Genomic DNA, 21,214 nt, shown 5'->3' with positions numbered 1-21,214 from the left:
CATGAATCTTAGAAGCAGCTTACCAATTTTTACCCAAAAAATGCCTGCTGAAATTTTGGTTGGAACTGGGATTACAATACTGTAAACCAGTTTGGAGAGAAACATCTTAACAATATTGAACATGGTAAAATTTGCTCTACTTATCCTAGTTTCTTAAGATGAAAGTAGAAATCTTCATTTATTTAGGACTTATTTTGTTTTTCTCACTAAGAGTTTGTAGTTTTCAGTGTATAGGTCTTATATATCATTGTCAGTTTTATACCTAAGTATTTTATATATTTTGATGCAATTACAAATTGTATTGTTTCATTTCAATTTCATATTGTTGTTTCCTAGTACAGAAATACAAGTTTTTTTGTGTGCATTCATCTTGTATCATGCAACATTGTTAAACCACTTATTGGTTCTACTAGCTTTTTTTGTAAATTTAATCAGATTTTCTACATAGATGATTATGTCATCTGCAAGTGGAAACAATTTTACTTCTTCCTTTCCAATCTGGAGATTCTGTGTTTATTTTTGCTTGCTTTTTACCTTGGCTAGAAACTTTGTTATGATTTTGAATGAAAATGATGAGAGCAGATATGCTGTCTTTTGGCATTAGTATGTTTTAGCTGTATTTTGTAGATGTCTTATACCAGGTTGAGGAAGTTCCCTTCTATATCAGGTTTGCTGGGAATTTAATTAGGAATAGATATTAAGTTTTTTCAATGCCTTTTCTACATCAATTGAGATATTTTATATCATTTTCTTCTTTAGTCTGTTAATAGGTGGATTACATGAACTTTTGAATGTTAGTACAGTTGTGCATGCTTTCGATAAATCATGCATTGATCTTGATGTCTTGTCCTTGCAATATATTGTTGGGTTTAATTTGCTAAACTTTAGTTTAGAATTTTTACATATTTTTTCAAGGGATACTGATCTGTAATTTTGCTTCCCTATAATTGTGTGTCATTAATGTGGAGTTTATGGAATGAGTTGGGAAATATTTACCTCTCTTCAATTTTTATTTCTTGCTCAAATATTTAGAAGAATTCAAGTTTTCCAGATCTTGACTTTTCTGTATGGGATAGCTTTTAAAGTACAAATGCAATTTCTTCAAAAGAGATAAGACTATTCAGGTTATCTGTTTCTTATTGAGTGAGTTTTGCTAGTTTTTGTTTTTCAAGGAACGTATGCATTTCATCTGAGTTGTCGAATTTATTGACATAAGGTTGTTTGTAATATTTTTTTTTCCTTTTAATATCTGTAGAATCTGTAGTGATGACAGCTCATTACTGATACTGGTGATTTGTGTCTTGTTTGTTTGTTTGTTTCTCCTAATCTATTGATTACAGGTTTATCCATTTTATCTCTTTTTGAAAAAACAGCTTTTACTTTCATTAATTTTCTTTTTTTATTTTTGTTTTCTACTACTTTTAATTCTTCTGATTTTCCTTTTTTCTGCTTACTTTGGATTTAAGTTTTTTCTTTTTCTTCTGTTTTCTTAAGATGAAAGAGACCATTCTTTTTTTAAATGGGATTTCAACAAAAAAAATTGAAGTGTAGTTGATTTACAATGTTGTGTTAATTTCTGGTGTACAGCATAGTGATTCATTTATACATATATATATATATATTTCTTTTTATGTTCTTTTTCATTATAGTCTATTACAAAGTATTGAATACCAGTTCTCTGTGCTATACAGTAAGACGTTGTTTATCTGTTTTATATATAGTAGTTAGAATTTGCAAATCTCATACTCCCAATTTATCCCTCTCTACCCCCTTTCCCCTCTGGTGACCGTAAGTTTGTTTTCTATGTCTGTGAGTCTGTCTCTGTTTTGTAAATAAGTTCATTTGTGTCCTTTTTTTAAGATTCCACATATAAGTGATATCGTATGGTATTTTTCTTTCTCTTTCTGGCTTACTTCATTTAGTATGATGATCTCCAGGTCTATCCATTGTTGTTGCAAATGGCATAATTTTATTCTTTTCTATTCTTCTTTTTAATGTAGTTGGTTAATGCTATAAAATTTCCTCAAACTACTGCATTTAACCTTTAGCTACAAATTGTGAAATGTGTTTTTCTTTTTATTCAGTTTGAAACACTTTATTTACTTATTTGTTTATTTTTTAAAAACACTTTAATTTCCCCTTTGATTTCTTTTTTTTGGTGTGTGTTTAATATATTTTATTGAAGTATAGTCAGTTTACAATGTATCAATTTCTGGTGTACAGGACAATACTTCAGTCATATAGGAACATACATATATTCGTTTTCCTATTCTTTTTAACCAAAAGTTACTACAAAATATTGAATATAGTTCCCCATGCTATACAGTATAAACTTGTTGTTTATCTGTTTTATATGTATTAGTTAGTATCTGCAAAGCTAGAACTCTCAATTTGATTTCTATTTTGACTCATGTTATTTAGGCATATGTTTTATAGTTTCCAAACACTTGAGGATTTTTCATGGAACTTTTGCTATTGATTTGGTCTTCAATTTCACTGTTGTAGGCGAATGTATTTTGTATGGCTTGAATCCTTTTAAATTTATTGAGACTTATTTAATGGCCCCAAGCTAGGACTGTCTTTATATATATTCTACATTTGAAACTAATGAATTTTCTGCTGTTGTAGGGTGAGATCTTGCATAAATGTCAGTTAAGGCAAGTTTTCTGATAGTCTTTTAAATCTTCTATATCCTTACTGATTTTTTGTCTACTTGTGTCAATTACTGAGAGTAGGTTGTTGAAATCTTCAACTATAATTTATGTATTTCTTTTTTTGTTGTTGTGGGAGATCTGAAGTTTTTACTTTATAGATTTTCAAGCTGTTTTAGGTACATAAAAGTTTAGGATTATAATGCTTTCTTGATTATTATGAAATAGCCTCTGTCTTTGTTAATATTCTTTGCCTAAAATCTGCTTTGTATGATATTAATATAACTATTCCAACTTTCGTTTGCCTAGCGTTACAATAGTATATATGTATTTTCCTTCTTTTACTTTTTTTATTATTCAAAGGATTTTTTAAAAAATTGAAGTATAGTCAGTTACAATGTGTCAATTTCTGATGTATAGCATAATGCCCAGTTATGCATATTTATACATATATTTGTGTTTTCATATTTTTTTATCAAAGGTTTTTACAAGATATTGAATATAGTTCCCTGTGCTATACTGAAGAAATTTGTTTTTTAATCTATTTTTATATGTAGTGGTTAACATTTGCAAATCTCAAACTCTCAAATTTATCCCTTCCCACCCCCTTTCCCTTGGTAACCATAAGATTATTTAGTATGTCTGTGAGTCTGTTTCTGTTTTGTAGATGAGTTCATTAGTCTCCTCTTTTTTCTTTTTCTTTTTCTTTTCTTTTTTTTTCAGATTCCACATATGAGTGATATCATATGGTATTTTTCTTTCTCTTTCTGGCTTGCTTCACTTAGAATGATGATCTCCAGATCCATCCATGTTGCTGCAAATGGCATTATTTTCTTCTTTTTTATGGCTGAGTAGTGTTCCATTGTATAAATATACCACAGCTTCTTTATCCAGTCATCTGCTGATGGACATCTGTCTCCACTCCTTTTTCCTTCTTTATTTTAAGGGACATTTAGGTTGCTTTCATGTCCTGGCGATTGTGTATAGTGCTGCTGTGAACATTGGGGTGCATGTATTTTTTCAAGTTAGAGTTCCCTCTGGATGTATGCCCAGGAGTGGGATTGCTAGATCATATGATAAGTCTATTTTTAGTTTTTTGAGGAATCTCCATACTGTTTTCTATAATGGCTGCACCAAACTTCATTCCCACCAGCAGCATAGGGGGGTTCCTTTTTATTGTTTGTGGTCTTTTGAATGATGGTCATTCTGACTGGTGTGAAGTGATACCTCATTGTAGTTTTGATTTGCATTTCTCTAATAATTAGCGATGATGAGCGTTTTTTCACATGCCTACTGGTCGTTTGTATGTCTTCATTGGAGAACTGCTTGTTTAGGTCATCTGCCCATTTTTGGATTGGGTTGTTTACTTTTTTTTTGTTATTAAGTTGTGTGAGCTATTTATATATTCTGGAAGTTAAACCTTTGTCAGTTGCATAATTTGCACATATTTTCTGCCATTGCATAGGTTGTCGTTTTGTTTTACTTATGGTTTCCTTTGCTGTGCAAAAGCTTATAAGTTTAATTAGGTCCATCTGTTTATTTTTGCTTTTCTTTCTATTGCCTAGGTAGACTGCCCTAGGAGAGCATTGCTAAGATTTATGTCAGAGAGTGTTTTGCCTGTGTTTTCTTCTAGGAGGTTCATGGTGTCTTGTCTTATATTTAAGTCTTTAGGCCATTTTGAGTTTATGTTTGTGTATGGTGTGAGGGAGTGTTCTAAATTCATTGATTTATATTCTGCTGTCCAGTTTTCCCAGCATCACTTGGTGAAGGGACTGTCTTCTCCATTGTAATTCTTGACTCTTTTATTGAAGATTAATTGACCGTAGGTCTTTGGGTTTATTTCTGGGCTCTCTGTTCTGTTCCATTGATCCATATGTCTGTTTTTGTGACAATACCATGCTATTTTGATCACTGTCGCTTTCTAGTATTGTCTGAAGTTTTGGTGGGGTTATTCCTCCAGTTTCATTTTTTTTTCTTCAGCATTGCTTGGCAATTCTGGGTCTTTTGTGAGTCCATATAAATTTTAGGATGATTTGTTCTAGTTCTGTGAAAAATATCATGGGTGATTTGATAGGGATCACATTAAATCTGTAGATTGCCTTGGGCAGTATGGCCATTTTAACAATATTAATTCTTTCAGCCCAAGAGCATGGGATATCTTTCCATGTCTTTGAATCATCTTTAATTTCCTTAATCAGTATTTTGTAGTTCTCCATGTATAAGTCTTTCACCTCTTTGGTCAGATTTATTCCTAAGTATTTTACTGTTTTGAATGTGATTTTAAAAGGGATTGCTGCTTTACTTTCTTTTCCTGATATTTCACTGTTAGTGTAAAGAAATGCAACTGACTTCTGTATGTTAATCTTTCATCCTGCTACCTTGCCAAATTCTTTTATCAGCTCTAGTAGTTTCTGTGAGGAGCTTTTAGGGTTTTCTATATATAGTATCTTCTTTTTTAACTTTCAAATTGTTTACTTTTTTATATTTCAAGTAGATTTCTTATAGGTAGTGTACAGTTGAGTCTTGGCTCTTTAAAAATTGCAATCCAAAAGTATCTATTTTTACTGGGGTTGTTTAGACCATTTACTTTCAATGTAATTATTGATATGGTTGGTTTTAAGTCTACTGACCTGCTCTTTGTTTTTTATTTGCCCCATTTTCTTCTTTTCTACATTCTTTTATGTTGAGTGTATTTTATGATTCTGTTTTTTCTCCTTTGTTGTTTTATTCCCTATATTACCTAGTGTTAATTTAGTTGTTTCTTTGAAATGTGTAGCAATGTTTTTCAACCTTTCTTTTATTATTCCTCCCCTCCAAAAGCCATTTGAGACATTTTTTTCTTAATCATTTTTAATAACCTGGATAGCCTACATATCTGTTCATATTCTACATAAATATCTGTTTTTATAGATAAAATGAGTAAGTTTTTTGAGCCCCATGAATTGATTTTTTCACCCTTAAGAGCAATATTTCCCTGCCAAAAATGCTTGAATGCATGATATCATAAACATGTTTAACTTATCACAGTCTATTTTTAGGTGATACTATAGTGCCTCACACATAATGTAAGAATCATATGATCGTATACTTCCATCTCTCCCCTCCAGCCTGTGTGCTATTGTCTTATATTTTATACCTACATGTATTATAAACTTTGCAATACATTGTTATGAATTTTGCTCTAAACAGTGATTATCTTTTAAAGAGATAATAATAATAAGGACAATAATCTCATATATTTCCTTACAAAGCTACTTTTTCACTGCTTTTCATTCCTTTCTATAGAACTGGATTTTCATCTGGTATTTTCTTTTTTCTTGAAGTACTTCTTTAACATTTCTTTTGGTGCAGATATACTGATGATGAATTCTTTCAACCTTCTTTGTCTGAAAAGGTATTTTTTTCACCTTTTTTAAAAAGTTATTTTCAGTAGGTAAAGAATTGTAGGTTGACAATATTTTTCTTTCAGTATTGTAAAGATATTGCTCCACTGTTTTCTGGAGTTGGGTTGACAACACAAAGGCCATTCCTCTATATGTAATGTATCATTTTTCTTTGGTTGCTTTCAAGATATTTTTCTTTAAGCAGTTGTAATTTGGTATACCTTGGTATAGTTCTTTTTTTTTTTATTTGTTTGTTTTGTATTTTTGTCTCTCTTGTGCTTGGTGTCTGTTAAGATACTTTGATCTGTGGCTTTATAATTTTTGTCCAGTTTTAAAATATTTTGGTTGTTATTTTTTTGAAATTTTTTTTTCTGTCTCCACTCTTTTTTCCTTCTTTATTTTAAGGACTGCCATTATATGTATATTTGCCAGTTGAGGTTGTTCTAGTGCTCAGTGATGCTCTATTTTAGTTTCTTCACTCTTTTTTCTCTTTGTGCTTTATTTTGGGTGGTTTCTATTGTTATACATTCATGTTATTTTTTTCTTCAGTGTGTAATGTGCTTGTAATCCCACTCAGTGTATTTTTTGTCTCAGATTTTGTAGTTTTAGTTTCTCAGAGTTTGATTTGTGTTTCTCTCTCTTTTAAAAAAAATCTTCCATGTCTCTTTAATATAGCTCGTTTGAACATTTATAATAATATAATATAATAATAGTTTTAATGCCTTTGCCTACAAATTTTATCATCTGTGTTATTTCTGAGTTAGTTTTGATTGATTTTTCTCCTTGTTAATGGATTGTAATTTCTTTTATTTTTGAATGTCCTGTAATTTTTGGTTGAAGGACAGAACTTCTGAATTTTATCTAGTATGTTGAGCATTTTAGTTTTTCTATTAATATTCTTGAGCTTTTTTGTTCCCCCGGGACACAGTTAAGTTACTTGAAAAAGTTTGATCCTTTTTGGTGTTACTTTGAAGCTTTGTTAGGCAGGATGGGAACAACATTTATTCTAGGGCAGAATTTACCTGCTACTGAAGTCAACCTCTTCTGTGTATTCTACCTGATGCCTAGTGAATTACGATGTTTACATTTTGGCCAGTGAAAGCAGGGATTATCTTGCCCTGTATGAGCTTGTGGATTATTCCCTGTTACCATTTTTGCTGGTTCTTTTCCCAACCTCAGGTGGTTTCCTCACAGGCATGCAATAATTAGTGTTCTGCTGAGTACTCAAAGGGGACTCTGCAGATTTCTGAAGTTCTTTTTATGTAGCTCTGACCTTTATCTGCCTTGAGAACTTCTGCCAACTTTTGGTCTTCTTGGATTTCCATACTTATCTCCTCAACTCAGGAAGAATGCTGGGTTGCTTCTGGGCTCCCCCTCCTTGTGTTGTGCCTTGGAAATTTTCTCTAGGTAGTAAGCTGAAGCAATCATAGGGCTCCTTTATTTCTTGTTTGTCAGAAATCACTGTTGTTCATTTGCTGATATCTGGTGTCTTAGGAAATGTTTCATATACTTTATTCCATTTTTATGTTGTTTGAGATGGAAGGGTAAATTTGGCTCCAGTTTTTCCATCTTGGCCCAGAATGAAAGTCTCCAATATTATAATTTTTATTTGTTTTTGTCAAGATTTAAATGTGTTCCACTTTTTGCAATTTTTGATACGAGTTTTTTTTGATTATATGCACTTTATTTTACTAGATTATTGCACAGAATACAGTCATACACAAGGTCTTTATCAACAGAGAGGGCATCTCAGTTTCTGAGAGAAGCCTGGGTTAATCTTAAAATTAAGAAATTTCAAATGAATTTTTTGATGTCTCCTCTTTTATAGATTTTTCTCCTTTATATTTCTTTTTAATTTACCATTTATTTCTTGAAGAGTACAAATTATTTTTTCCTCTGAGTTTTCCATACTTTGAATTTTACTGATTACATCCTGAAATGTTATTTAATATTTTCTCTGTCCACCTTGTTCCCTGTAAATTGATAATTGCATCTAGAGCTAATAGTCAGGATTATTTTGACCACCCTCCTTCATGAATGGTGGTATATCTGTTCATCAGGAAGTACATAATGCCTCTTTATCCCTTTTTTTGTGATGGTGACAGCTATTGATATTCAATGCTGAGATCAATTAATTCATTTGAAGTTGAAAATTGGTGGTATTCTATTTCTTTTAAGCTTTCTTCAATTTATAGCTGAAATATTTGTGTATAGAGTTCCTTTCCCTTATCTGCTATTGGTTTTGTGGTACCATCTGAGTAAGATCATCAGGATAAATGCTTGATTCTTTGTCTTTATTATTGATTTTTAAAATAATGAATTGATTCTCTAGGACCCTTCAATAGTGAGCATTTGGCTTTTTTGTTTTGTTTTTAGTGTCAGTATGAACACATGACCTTATATTTGATGTGTTTCACTCCAGTGCAATTATTATCTTTTTAAATACTTAGATATTTTCATTTCTGGCCAGTGGTAGTCTCTTTTGGTTGGCACTTATGTCCTTTTCATACAACTCTACTAGTCACTGATAATTTCCTTGCTTTTCGGTGTGACAGGTGTTTTATGTTTATCTTGTGCACTTCCTGCCTCAGACCTAAAGTGAACTAGGAGAAGAAAGGAAATTACATGATTTCAGCACATTATTGTGAGGCAGAAATTTTAGCTCTTGGAAGCAACTATGGAAATCAATTAATATATTATATAGTTCATAGATACGCTTTAAACATGACTAGTGATGTAAAAAATACTCATTATCAACTAAGTTTTCTATTTCAAATGTTGTTTGCCTTGTGGTTATGTAAGGTGATTTTTTTTTTTTTCTTTTCTTACTAGGCTTTGCCAGTCAGTCAGAAGATGATCAGGTGAATGTAATGGGTTTTCACTTCTTAGGAGGTTCCCGAGTTACTCTTCTTGCTTCCAAAACGTCTCGTAAGTAAAACCATGGTATTATTGCTTTTGAAAATTTTTATTAAGGACACTGAATCATGGTCATCACCACATCAAGGATTTCTGCAAAGGGTGATGTTCAGTTAGATATTGAAAACTTAGGGCTATTATATTAGTTATGAAGATAGGACCCTGTTTTACTGGAGATATGTAGCTTTGGTTTTGGGAATGAGGAGAGTTTGAGAGAGGAATTTGAAGAATTGAAAAATGTTTTTGAGATAGATACATGGTGAACTAGGTTTTAGGAATAACTAGAAACTGCAGTTAATTTTGTGTGTGTGTGTATATTCTTAAATCCTCCTTTTAGACATTGGCAAAGATGAAGGTGAAAGTGGATGACTTTGGTGAGACTAATCTCAGTAGAATGAAATATAATAATTGTATTGTCAAGTTTGAATTTCAGATTTAAATATGCTTTATTGATCTGGTTGTTTCATATGAAAATAATAGTTGAAACAACTCAATGTGAAACTGACTTTTGACGCATGTACATAATGAAGCTACTAAACTCACGGAGTTTTATAACCTTAATGGAAAAAAATTAAAATGTTAAGAAAGGAAATGTTTAACAAAGTTTAGGTATACTAAGGGTATTGGGGAAATTAATATATTTATATTTGTATCTATATCTATATCTGTATATTCATGCTGTTTGTACAATGGGCTTTCACTTTCTACTTTATGCATTCAAAGCCTTAGTTGTTTAATTTTTTTATAATTCAAAAATATAGTAAAATAAGAGCATATCTTTTTGAAAAATAAAGATGTGAACAGGAGGAATGTATATATACATCCCTATTTTAGAAACTGTAATGATGTTTCTGTGGTTAAAATCATAACAGCTTCTGGAATATGTAGATTGGTGACTGGTGAAATAGACTTGGATACAACTAAAAATTATAGAATAAGACACAGAAATCGAATTCAATTCCTAGTTGAATGAGAGAATTCTGTACTTTTTGTAGTCTTTGTGATTGGTCATGATTGCAGTCTTCTTTACATTGGCACCATTTTGTTTTGATTAGCTTTAATCTTCAGTTGAATGATGGAATCATTTTTCTACATATCTCTTAGTTAAACTATTCTCCTTAGTTAAACTAAAAAATTGTTACCAACATTTCTTTGGGAAATTGTACACATCTGTTTAACTTGAGTTGATGATACTATATGATGAATCTGCAATTGAGGCCATTTAAAAAAGAGAGAAAGTTATTTTTTTGTGCAAATGGGGATATTTATGTCCTAATACATTATATTTATTCTTTTTTAGATAAAGTAACTCTTAGAGCACTGCTGTTACCCATGATTACATTACCATTATCTAAATTTCACCAAACAGCCGAGTATATAACTGATTTATTCACATTCATCTTAATATATGGCAATGAATGCCTATAGTGTGGCAGACAGACTAAATAATGGAATAGGGCAGGACCCTTTAAATAACAAACCAAATAAACTGTAAATTGAAACCTTAAACCTGAAGAATAGCTGTTGAAATTCCCTTGTGGTTTTTTGGCTTCAGTGACACACAGAATTCTGCCTAAGAAACGCCCTTGAAAATGGGAAGGGTTTCAGTGTTTCACTGTTGAGTATTATGCTGGCTGTGGGTTTGTCATAAATAGCTTTTATTATGTTGAGATATGTTCCCTCTATACCCACTTTGGTAAGAGTTTTTATCATAAATGAGTGCTGAATTTTATCAAATGTTTTTTCTGCATCTATTGAGATGATCATGTGATTTTTGTCCTTTCTTTTGTGTATGTGGTGTATCATGTTGATTGATTTGTGTATGTTGAACCATCCTTGTTCCTGAGATGGACTAAACTTGATCATGGTATATAATCTTTTTTATGTGTTGTTGGATTCTGTTTGCTAATATTTTGTTGAGGATTTTTCATCTGTGTTCATCAATGACATTGACCTGTACTTTACTTTTTTAGTAATGTCTTTGATTTTGGTATCAGGGTGATTGATGGTGGCTTTATAGACTGAGCTTGGATGAGTATTCCCTCCTTTTCAATCTTTTGCAAGAGTTTGAGAAGAATCAATAGGAGTTCCTCTTTGTATGTTTGGTAGAATTCCCCAGTGAAGCCATCTGTCCTGGACTTTTGTTTGTAGGGAGGTTTTTTTATTGCTGATTCTATTTCATTTCTAGTGATTGGTCTGTTCAAGTGATCTATTTTTCTTGATTCAGTCTTGGTGGACTGTATTTTCAGAAACTTGTCCATTTCTTCTAGGTTGTTCAATTTATTTCCATATAGTTGTTCATAGTATTCTCTTATGGTTTTTTTGTATTTCTGTAGTATTGGATGTAATTTCTCCATTTTTCTTTCTCATTTTATTTATTTGTGTTCTCTCTCTTTTCTTGTTGGTGAGCCTGGACAGAGGTTTGTCAATTTTGTTTACTCTTTCAAAAAAACCGTCTCTTGGTTTGATTGATTTTTTCTAGTATTTTAAAAAAAAATCTCTGTTTTATTTATTTCCTCCCTGTTCTGTATTGTTTCTTTCCTTCTGATGACTTTAGGTTTTGTTTGCTCTTCTTTTTCTAATTCTTTTAGGAGATAGGTTAGGTTTTTTATTTGAGATTGCTCTTGTTTTTTGAGGAAGGACTGTATCATGAGCTTCTCTCTTAGGACTGCTTTTGCTGCATCTCATAGATTTTGTGTGGTTGTGCTGCCCTTGCAAATGAAGGGAGATAGATGTGAAGAAAGTCCAGTTTTCTGGGATTGTGGTAGATTTTGGTGCTCCCAGATGCTCTATCAGAGAATTTATCCCCAAGAAAGGAATGAAGTGATTTGTATCCAGTCTTTGTTTGATATTTTTCTTTTTTTGTGAAAGGCAGACAGTCTTTAGAATGGACAGAAAAACCCTACATATGGAAAGAACCCAGTACATTTTCCCTAGTAAACAGTCAAATGCTATATAAATTGTACAAAGCCGTTCTTGTATCTTAGTATTTTCTGTGCATTTTAAAACCTACTTGATAATCAACCAAGTCTTGAGGTGTGCTACATGGTAATTTTAGTTCAGTTTGGTGTAGATCAGACAAGAGAAAAGAGGATGCAGCTTATTGTCTCAGATATTGTCACATTCTCTTGGAAACTGAATAGGTTTTTAATATCAGAAAGTAGAGTAGTGATTCAGTGTAATTAGAGTTTATTATGTGAATTCTGAAAAAAACCCAAAGCATTAAAGGTAAAAATATTTAGGAAAAATACTCTACGCTAGAGAGATTTCTGAAAATGACTTCCATAGTCCTAAATTGAAAATAATAAGACAGGTGATGGATATGTATATTACTTTGATTGTAAAGGTAGTTTTACAGGTGTATGTATATGTCCAAATTCATCAGATTGTATATATTAAATAGATGCATTTTTTGTATATCAATGATGTACCTATAAAGTTTAAAAAGTAACAAGAGATCAAGTATTTTTCTACTATTTTTGTGAGATCAAATATCTTTATAATCAGAATTGTAAAATATTTCCACACAGAAGTCAATTATATTGACTGATTCAGTATAGTTGGATTTCAGAAGAAATATGTATATATTCCTGCCATGCCACTTTTGTAAGATTCAGATCCATACTGTGAATTATTACCTCACACAACAAACTTTACTATCTCTCTCTCCCTCCTCCTTCCTGCTCTTTTCTGCCTCTATACTTTTCTTCATCTTTCTTTTATATCTATTTGTACCTTGCCTTGTTCTACTTGTTTCTTAAAGGATTTAAAATATATAAAAATTATAAAAATTTCTAAAATACGAAAGGAGAAAATAAATGATTGAAAGATTAGAGAGAGAAAATAAGAGCAGGAAATTGATAAAGGTAAGAATAAGATTAATATCCAGAAATGTATACTGTACAATTGATAAGATGCCAGTAGCCTAAAAATAATAAGAAAGTATTTTGGTTCCAATTTTCAGAATGCTCCAAAGATCAAATCAAATCAGTTGTTTAGGAGATGCATAACCTTTACTGATGCTGAGTCCAGGATGAAAATTCTCTCCTGAATAACACAAAGACAACTCCTTTAATAATGTCTCTATAGCTTATTTTTATTATTATAATTATTATACTTCTATTATTCTAATTTATGAGTAAAAATTTCATAGAGCTTTAAAAATAATAAAACTCAGTTTACTAAATATGTTCTACCTGAGCTGAAAGCAGTGCAGTTTAAGCTGCAGCTTAATACAGGGAAATAAATTTAGAATGCCTAGTATTGCAGGTTTTTAGTATCTAGTATTTTCCGCAAGAATTGGGCAACCAAACTCAGTAATTCAGAAGTAAAATGTAGCTAGAAGGAGTCATGGGTTTTGTTTTGTTTTTAAATGAACAATATTAGAACATGTTTGAAAATTAATTGAAATTATTGAGTTCATGGGAGAGGCTGATGATCAGGAAGGAGAAAGGGATCATAAAGCAAAGAATCCTTGAGACGGAGGGAGGGGGTGAGAAGCAGAGCCTGGTCGGGGGTGAGGTTGATGAGAATTGGAGGACAGGTCTTTGTAACTTTACTGTGATAGGAGATATTGGATGTAGGTCCAGGAAGATTTTGTAGATTTGTTGTTGGGAAGATAAAGGAGCTTTGGTGATGTCTAAATTTGAAGAAAAAAAAAAGGTATGACATTCATTTCTTGGAGAATAAGTAAGCAAACTCATGAAAGGTAAGGCAATGTTGAATTCCTATTTGAAGTCTGAGATCCTGAATTTTGAAGTGAAACTAGCCATCCTTAGATGACTTTCTCTGGCAGTGATTTGTTTATCAGTAGCCGAGCAACTAAAGTCAGGGCTGGAATTTTGAAGCAGAGAATTGGAGATAAAATATTTTTATGAGAACGATTGTAATAGTGGATTACTAAATCTAAGATAAGAGCAGTAAAGATAAGACAAGACTAATACATAGTGAAAAATTAATGGGTTCAATGGATCACATGTCTCAAGAAGGCTGAAGTGAAATATTAGGAGTTATAGAGCAAGTGAACTAGAAGAACAAAGTGTGGTGGGTGGTCAGAGAATGATTGAGCTGTTGGTGTTAAGAGGTCAGAGGGACTACAGATTCTGGTGACAAGCTCATCATACAAGGTGTGAGGTTGGGGAAGTGGATTTTGAAGACAGAGAGAAGACCAATGGAAACAGGGATTTCTGGGAAATCAAATGTCTAGGTTGTGGATATTGGAAGAGATTGTTCATGTTAGCACAATGAATGAGAAAAAGAAACACATTCAGACATATTATTGTGCAACTTTAGACCACTAAGGATGAGGAGCATAGCCTCAAAGATTAGAAATGAAAAAAACAATCTACTCAAGGAACATGAATCAAGAAGGCTTTTCATCATAATCATTAGATGCTAGTTGACAATGGAAAAATTTTCCCTAGTATCTGATGGAAATGATTTTCAGCTTAGAATTCTGTAGCCTCCTAAACTGGTAATTAGCAATGATGCTGAGTAAATGTATCCTCCCATTATCACAGGTAGGGCTAAGCAGATGCAAATAGCAAATTTACGTTGCCTCAGGTAGGCCTTTGGAAAATGGAAAGGATAATTAACATACTAAACATTTCAATATCCTGAAGGATTTCCACATACTAGAAGGAGTGATTAAATTGAATAAGATCAAGTTTAAAAGTCCTTTGCTTATCCATTTTGATTATTTTGCTTTCGTGTATAGCAAAAGAATTGTAATCATGTACGTGAATAAGAATGGGCCCTTGAAAACGGCTTTCTTTTTATATCTGCCAAAAGAGAGCATATGTGATCTTGAACTGTATTAAACAGAATATCTTCAGAACAAAGAAAGTGAGAGTCTTGCTCCACTCATCTGCATAGATCATACACCTTTGTTTATTTTTAATTCAGCAGACATATTAGACATGAAGACTGTTGTGGCTGTTGTGGAGCTCCTGGACTAATGGGAGAGACAAACAGGTAGAGAACTGATCATAGAATGCTTGATGTGCTTGAAGCACAATTTAGCTGCTATTGGAGTCCAAAGTAATGAGGTTCCATAAGAGATTTTATTTGTAAAGGACCTTGAAGAATGAATAGGTGATTATTAGGTGGAGGGCATTCCAGAAAGAGGAAAAGGTATTTTCTGATGCTTGATAAAGCACAGGGATTTTAGAGATCAGTAAGTTTTCTTCTCTGCCTGGAAATTCATAGAGTAGAGACTCTGTAATAGTCCTTTAATGAAGCCAAAAAATTTAGGGACAAGTGTAATCATCAAATCTAAAGTCATCTGACACCACCTCATGCCACTGTGAGCACTTTAATGTGTACAGTGATTCATCAATATAATATTACTGTTAATATTTATTTTGGAATTTCTTAACAATATTATCAAGGGACAATGGGAATATTATATAAATCTAGTTCAGAAAAAGCCTTTTGAAAAGTAAGTTTAGAGGAACCATCCATAGTTTCTACTAATACTGAAGAGGTTGTATATTTAGAGAATATTATACTAATATCTACTGAAATTGTTTATATTATTTCTTCCAACTTTTGGTTTAAAAAGCATTCATCTGCTTTCCCATCTCACATTTTAAAATTTCCAAAGAGCATAAATTATATTGATGCTTTGTTTATGATATGAATACAAACATTATTTATTTTGATGAACTTCAGATGTTCTGACGTGAATATAGAGACTGACGTTATGCATTTTTGTGCCCTGCTTAATTAAATATATTATTTTCTCAATTTGTAGTAGGGTGGAATGGCAATTGACTAGGCTCCAATCATCCAAATTTATTTCATTTGGAAGCTGAAATGGTTATTTCCACAGAGCTGCTATTACAAGATGCAAAGGAAAAGAGATAAAAAAATAAACTGAATGTTCATTTTGGCAGCTATTTTAATTACCAATATTATGAGGGTGTATTTTAGAATACAACTTTCTTCTTTCATGTTATATTATAAATAGAAATTTTCATTTCTCCTTTCCAAGAAATGTATACTCTGGAAAGTCTCCAGGGCAATGTTAACTATCTTGGAGTACTAGTACTGAGAAAATGCTTAATAATCGAAATAATGCCTTAAAAATCTTTGACTCATTGATTTACTGGTTTTTGGTAATCTGAAAAACCCAACTTACAAATACTGTATTTATATTTCTAAATACCAAGTCTGATAGTAAATTTTTTATTATAAAAAATTTATTTGTATTGCATGTATTGATGAAAATAAGAAAATAATTGAGGCCAAAATTTTAAAGGTACATAAAATATTATACCTATTTAAATGTTTATTATGATTTTTACATTTTTGTTATTTGGTGATGTTCATGTACTATACTTATTTATAGTAAAGTACCATCTTAACCCATTTGAGCTGTTACTGAAAAATGCCATAGCCTGGTGGGTGGCTTCTATACAACAGAAATTTATTTCCCATAGTTCTGGAGGCTGGGAAGTCTAAGATCAAGGCACCAGTAGATTTGATTTCTGGTGAGGTCTTGCTTCCTGGCTCTTAAATGGCAGTCTTTTCACTGTGTCCCGATATGGCAGAAGGGATAAGGGAGATTTCTGGGGTCTCTTTTATGAGGGTGCTAATCTCATTCATGATGGCCCCACCCTCATGACATAATCACCTCCCAAAGTTCCCACCTCCAAATATTATCAAATTGGATGTTAGGATTTAACATATAAATTTTAGGGAGATGCAAACATTTGGTCTATAGCAAATATCTGCTGGATATCTAGAATTTTATTCATATGAGTTTTTCATTGAGCCGTAGTTTTTTTATTTGTTCCACTGCATACTTTTTGTATCAGAGTTTTAGTTTTTTCAACCAATATATTTTGAACATCTAATTTTGCTTGATCTAAATTTTATAATACAAAGATTAATTGCATTTGTGTAGGTTTTTTCCATATAGTATTATAGTTGATCTCCATAACAACCTTTTGAGGTATATTTTATTTTCCCCTTGTGTAGATGAAGAAATTGAAGGTTAGATTATTTGTACTGAAGTCATAGATTAAAAAATTTGCTAACATTTTAAGATTTAGTCAAGGGTAAGACCTGAGAAACTAGGGATTTCCTTTCTAATATGATGCCCTTCATTGATATATATGCCACCATCAACTGTTACCTGGATCATGGTTGTAATATCCTAACTGTAAGTCTATTCTTGTCCCTTTCCAACTCCTTTTCTGCTTGGCAGCTCTTGTAATAATAAGAAAGAAAGAAACAATTACACATTATATCATGCTACTCTCTAGCTTAAAATTCTTTGTGTTTATAAAAATATTCAAACTTTATAGCGACCCTTTTAGGTCTCCTTGTATATTCTGGCCTGGCCTAACATCCAGCTTTATCAGTGTGCAGTCTCTTCCTCACTCTGGCCTTCTCTCAGTTCCTGGTACATGTCTGACTTTTTCTGCCCTGAAGTCTTTGAACTTGCCATTCCCTCTACCTATTCTTCCAAGCTTTATGCACAAAATGGTTAGGAGTATGGGGTCTAGAATCAAATTGATAATTGAAATCCCAGCCCTGGCTTACTGTTCATTTGACTGACTTGAAAAAATTATTGTGCCTGTTTTTTCTATCTACAAAATGGGGATAAAATAGTACAATTATAATATGTAAGAATCAAATGAGATAATTCTCAAAAAGCAATTTCCTGGTACATTCCAAGTGTTTAGGTAAATTTTATCTACTAGTATTATTTAGTTGCTATATTATATGAAATAATATAAAGACTATTTTACTTGTTAGTTTTTATCACAGCACCCTTTTTATCTGCATCATAGTTCTTTCATAACTTAAAATTATTTATTTACTTACTTATTTTCTGCCCTCCTCACTAGGGTGAAGACCAGAACCAGTGTGTGTTGTTCCTCATTGTCTCCCCAGCACATATCACTTAGTATCTTTAGAATGAATGAGTAGGTACAGGGTTACCTTCAATCTTCTTGAGACTATCAAAGATAGTCTTGCATTGTGGCTGTTTCATAAAGGGAATTGCATTTCATTTCTCTCATTTGTCCTTTTCCTTTGAACCTACTGTACATGACTTTTCTCTGTTACTTTATCTTTAGGAAGTGGAAGTCTTTGTTTTCCCACAATGGGGGTTTGAGATTGGTCTCTCAGAGAGTTCATAGGCCTCTGTTCAGATAATCCAAATCTTGATAAAAGATAAAGGGAAATGTTTAGATGTGCCCACATTTCATTTTAGCAGATTAGGGATTTTGTTGCCTGTCAGGAGTGGGGAAGGAGCTCAGCTGTAAGCAGCAGAGATAAGACACTTCATCTCTCTGGGGATGAGTTCTGGGCACCACTGCCTTTCTTGGCTTGCCCAGACATCCCCTGCTTTCCTTAACATAAAACCCATGCCCAGTGTAAGCTGTGAATGGGGACTAAATCCAGGACTTCCTAGGAGACATTAGGATAGGTGTTAATTCGATTTGTCTTTCCCCATCATCTGCTCAACCTCAGGACAGCTGAGCTTGGGGGTACTGTTGGTATTTTGCTAAGAATCCTGTGCATGTTTTCCCCAGTTGTAAATTCTAAGAAATTTTCTAATTTTAAATCAAATTTAACTAATTAAACTAGTAAATCTAACTTTTTGGTGGACACATTTGCCTGGAAATAATGGAATATGTCTTGTTAGGAGATTTTCTTGCAGTACTTACATGGGTGATTTAACAGAACTGGTGTATTATCTTGTTATAGTGCAGCACAAAAACTACTTACTCAGATTCAGATATGCTGGCCTCCGCACTGTTCCTAAAAGAGCATTTCTGCATCAGGGCCTTTGCACTCACAGCTTGCTTGACTGGGAATGCTCTTCCCATAGATATCCCTGTGGCTTGCGCCTTCATTTTATTCAGGTATCTTGAAATGTATATTTTTTTGTATCTTGGGCCAGATGATTTAGTTCTTTCAAAAAATGTGTCATAATAATCCCAGTTGTTATGTGCATCTCTTTTAAGATTTGTAAATTGTGACACATTTGTATTGAAAAATTATAGTTGAATGGGGTAACTTACTCTCTGTAGTTTTATTTCATTTTATGTATAAGAAATTTTATTCTTTATGTATATTTAGGCTATACCCCCAGTTTGTCTACCTGTGTGTGGAAGCCTATTCAAAATCCTTCTAGAACCTAAATGAATTAATATTCTTTTGAAATATCAGCACCGTAACATTTATGTAAAAATTTGCAGCTCTATCTAAAATGATAGCAAATTCTATCCTAAGGAAAACACATTTTATTCAGGCCACTTTTTTCGTATCTCTTTTTTGAAAGTTTTTGGGTTAGTTAGGTTCTTTGTGGGGCTAATGAAGTTTATGATAGAATCCCTGCCCTTTAGTTTATAATATCTTTGGGGAAATAATGGTGACAGTGATGACAATAGGTAACACTTATTGAGCACCTAATATGCTTCAGGCACCATTTTAAGTATATAATTAAAAGGTACATATACATGAGAAGAAATGACCACATTAAGACCGTGTGTCTTCTCACTTTCAGAATCTCAGAATATGGACATAGTAAATGATCTTGTTCAATATGATGAACCTTGGAGGGAGCTCTTCTTTAATGCTCTTGACAGGTATTCCTACAGGATCTCCATGAAGATTTTCAAGAAGGGCAGGACTCTGAGCCCTGAAGGAGGAGCTTACAGAGCCCATAAGGAGCTGAGGCTGAAAGATGAGGGCCATATCCAGCTGTGTGAGGTGTGGCAATGCCTGCAATAGGAGCTGGAGGAGTTGCTGATGGCAGCCTGTCTGAGGAAGCCACAAGATGGTGTGAGAAGCCCACGTGAAGTAGGTGGGGTCAGAAAAGCAGCTGAAGGAGGCATGGGTCAACATGCTATAGGTGGAGGTAACAAACGTGAAAAAACTGATCACCATATCCACAGCAGCCTCTCCCAGCCGTGAGCTCCACCTGCAGCTGCTGAGCCCCACTAAGGCTAGCCTCTACAAGGTCCCAAAGCACTGGCAGCTCCCTCTGCTCAGCCGTGTGCCCCATGGTGGGACATGCCCTCACTCTGGGCTATGATGACAAAGAGGTAGATGTGATTTTTTTTCATGCTAGACAAGTCCTGTTCCTTCCTGGAAAGGTTGTACCAGGAGAATGTGAGGAGTTCACAATACAGGATCTCTTGGCGCTGGTGCAGGTCACTTTGGAGGATAACACATTCACTGTCTAGTCTGTGGCTTTGCAGGTGCTGCCCACATTTAGGGAAGCCACAGTCATATGTGGCAGTGCCAACATATGTGTCCACACCTGCCACTATCACATTCAGCTCTGTCACTCCAGTAGTAACAACTACATCTCACCATCCTCTCCGGCCTGCGTCACTGCAGTATGCAACTTCACCATCTAAATCTGCTATATCTAGGAAGGCCTATGTGGCAGAACATGGAGCCAGTGTTTTGAGAGATCACAAAGCTACAAAAGGAGATGTAGCTGACTTAGCTCACCTTCTTCCTCAGAAGGCTGAGGGCATTGCCTGGGCCTGGATGGTCTGACTTCTGCAGATGACCCGCCTTTCTTCCCCACTGAGTTCTACAACTCCCAATGAGACTTTTAAGAAAGCACCAAGTAATAAGGGGCTCAGAGCCTAAAGCACTTGCAATGGTATGAGGTAGTTCCCTACCTCCTAAGGCAGCTAACTCTGTGAATATCTATAATTATTCTACAACTCTTATTGTGCCTCTGCCCTTGGTAACTCCCTTGCTATTGCCTAATTCTTCTGCTATGTGATAGGCCTTCACATGCCTGAAAATAGTTATCTATCCCTTGAGGAAAGTCTTGGCACTCTGTGGCAAGGTCAGCCTTAATGGGATATCCCTGAATCGATGATGGCAGAAGCAGTGTTCATTCTTCCCCCATAACTCCATCTTTCCAAGTCTACAGTGAGTTCCTTGAGGGCAGAGGCTCTTGCTTTATTCATGATTTTATCCTTAGCATCTTGTACTGAGTTATAGAAATAAATGAAAACGTGAATAAATACCACTCTGGGTTTACTCTGTTGGATCCCAAGTTTACCTTGGGTAAGACCCTAGATTTAAAGGATTCTAATGCTCCTGTACTTTGTCATCATCATTCTTTCTTCTGCTTCTCCACTCCCACCCCTCCACAATTGTGCTTCTGTGCACAATTTCTTCTTCTTCTAAAGCATTAAATCTTCAGTGGCATTTACAAAGAAAGCTAAAAGCTGTCATATCTAACCTTGGTCCTACTGTCTTTAATGGGGAGAAATG

The 21,214-nt window shown here is 33.6% G+C and overlaps 1 protein-coding gene across 8 annotated transcripts in view; it reads left to right on the top strand.

Annotated features, from left to right (window-relative positions):
• BBS9 (Bardet-Biedl syndrome 9) overlaps positions 1-21,214 on the top strand; it is a 383,745-nt gene that overhangs the window by 174,225 nt on the left and 188,306 nt on the right. For all 8 annotated transcript variants that reach the window (XM_064487454.1, XM_064487458.1, XM_064487457.1 and 5 more), the window contains one exon: positions 8,867-8,962. In XM_064487454.1, the coding sequence (XP_064343524.1) occupies positions 8,867-8,962 (96 nt within the window). The remainder of the gene's footprint in view (positions 1-8,866; positions 8,963-21,214) is intronic.

Source organism: Camelus dromedarius, chromosome 7 (assembly GCF_036321535.1).
Source record: "Camelus dromedarius isolate mCamDro1 chromosome 7, mCamDro1.pat, whole genome shotgun sequence".
Taxonomy (NCBI): domain Eukaryota; kingdom Metazoa; phylum Chordata; class Mammalia; order Artiodactyla; family Camelidae; genus Camelus; species Camelus dromedarius.
Note: the sequence above shows the minus strand (reverse complement) of the source record. Positions and strands in the feature narration are given on the sequence as shown.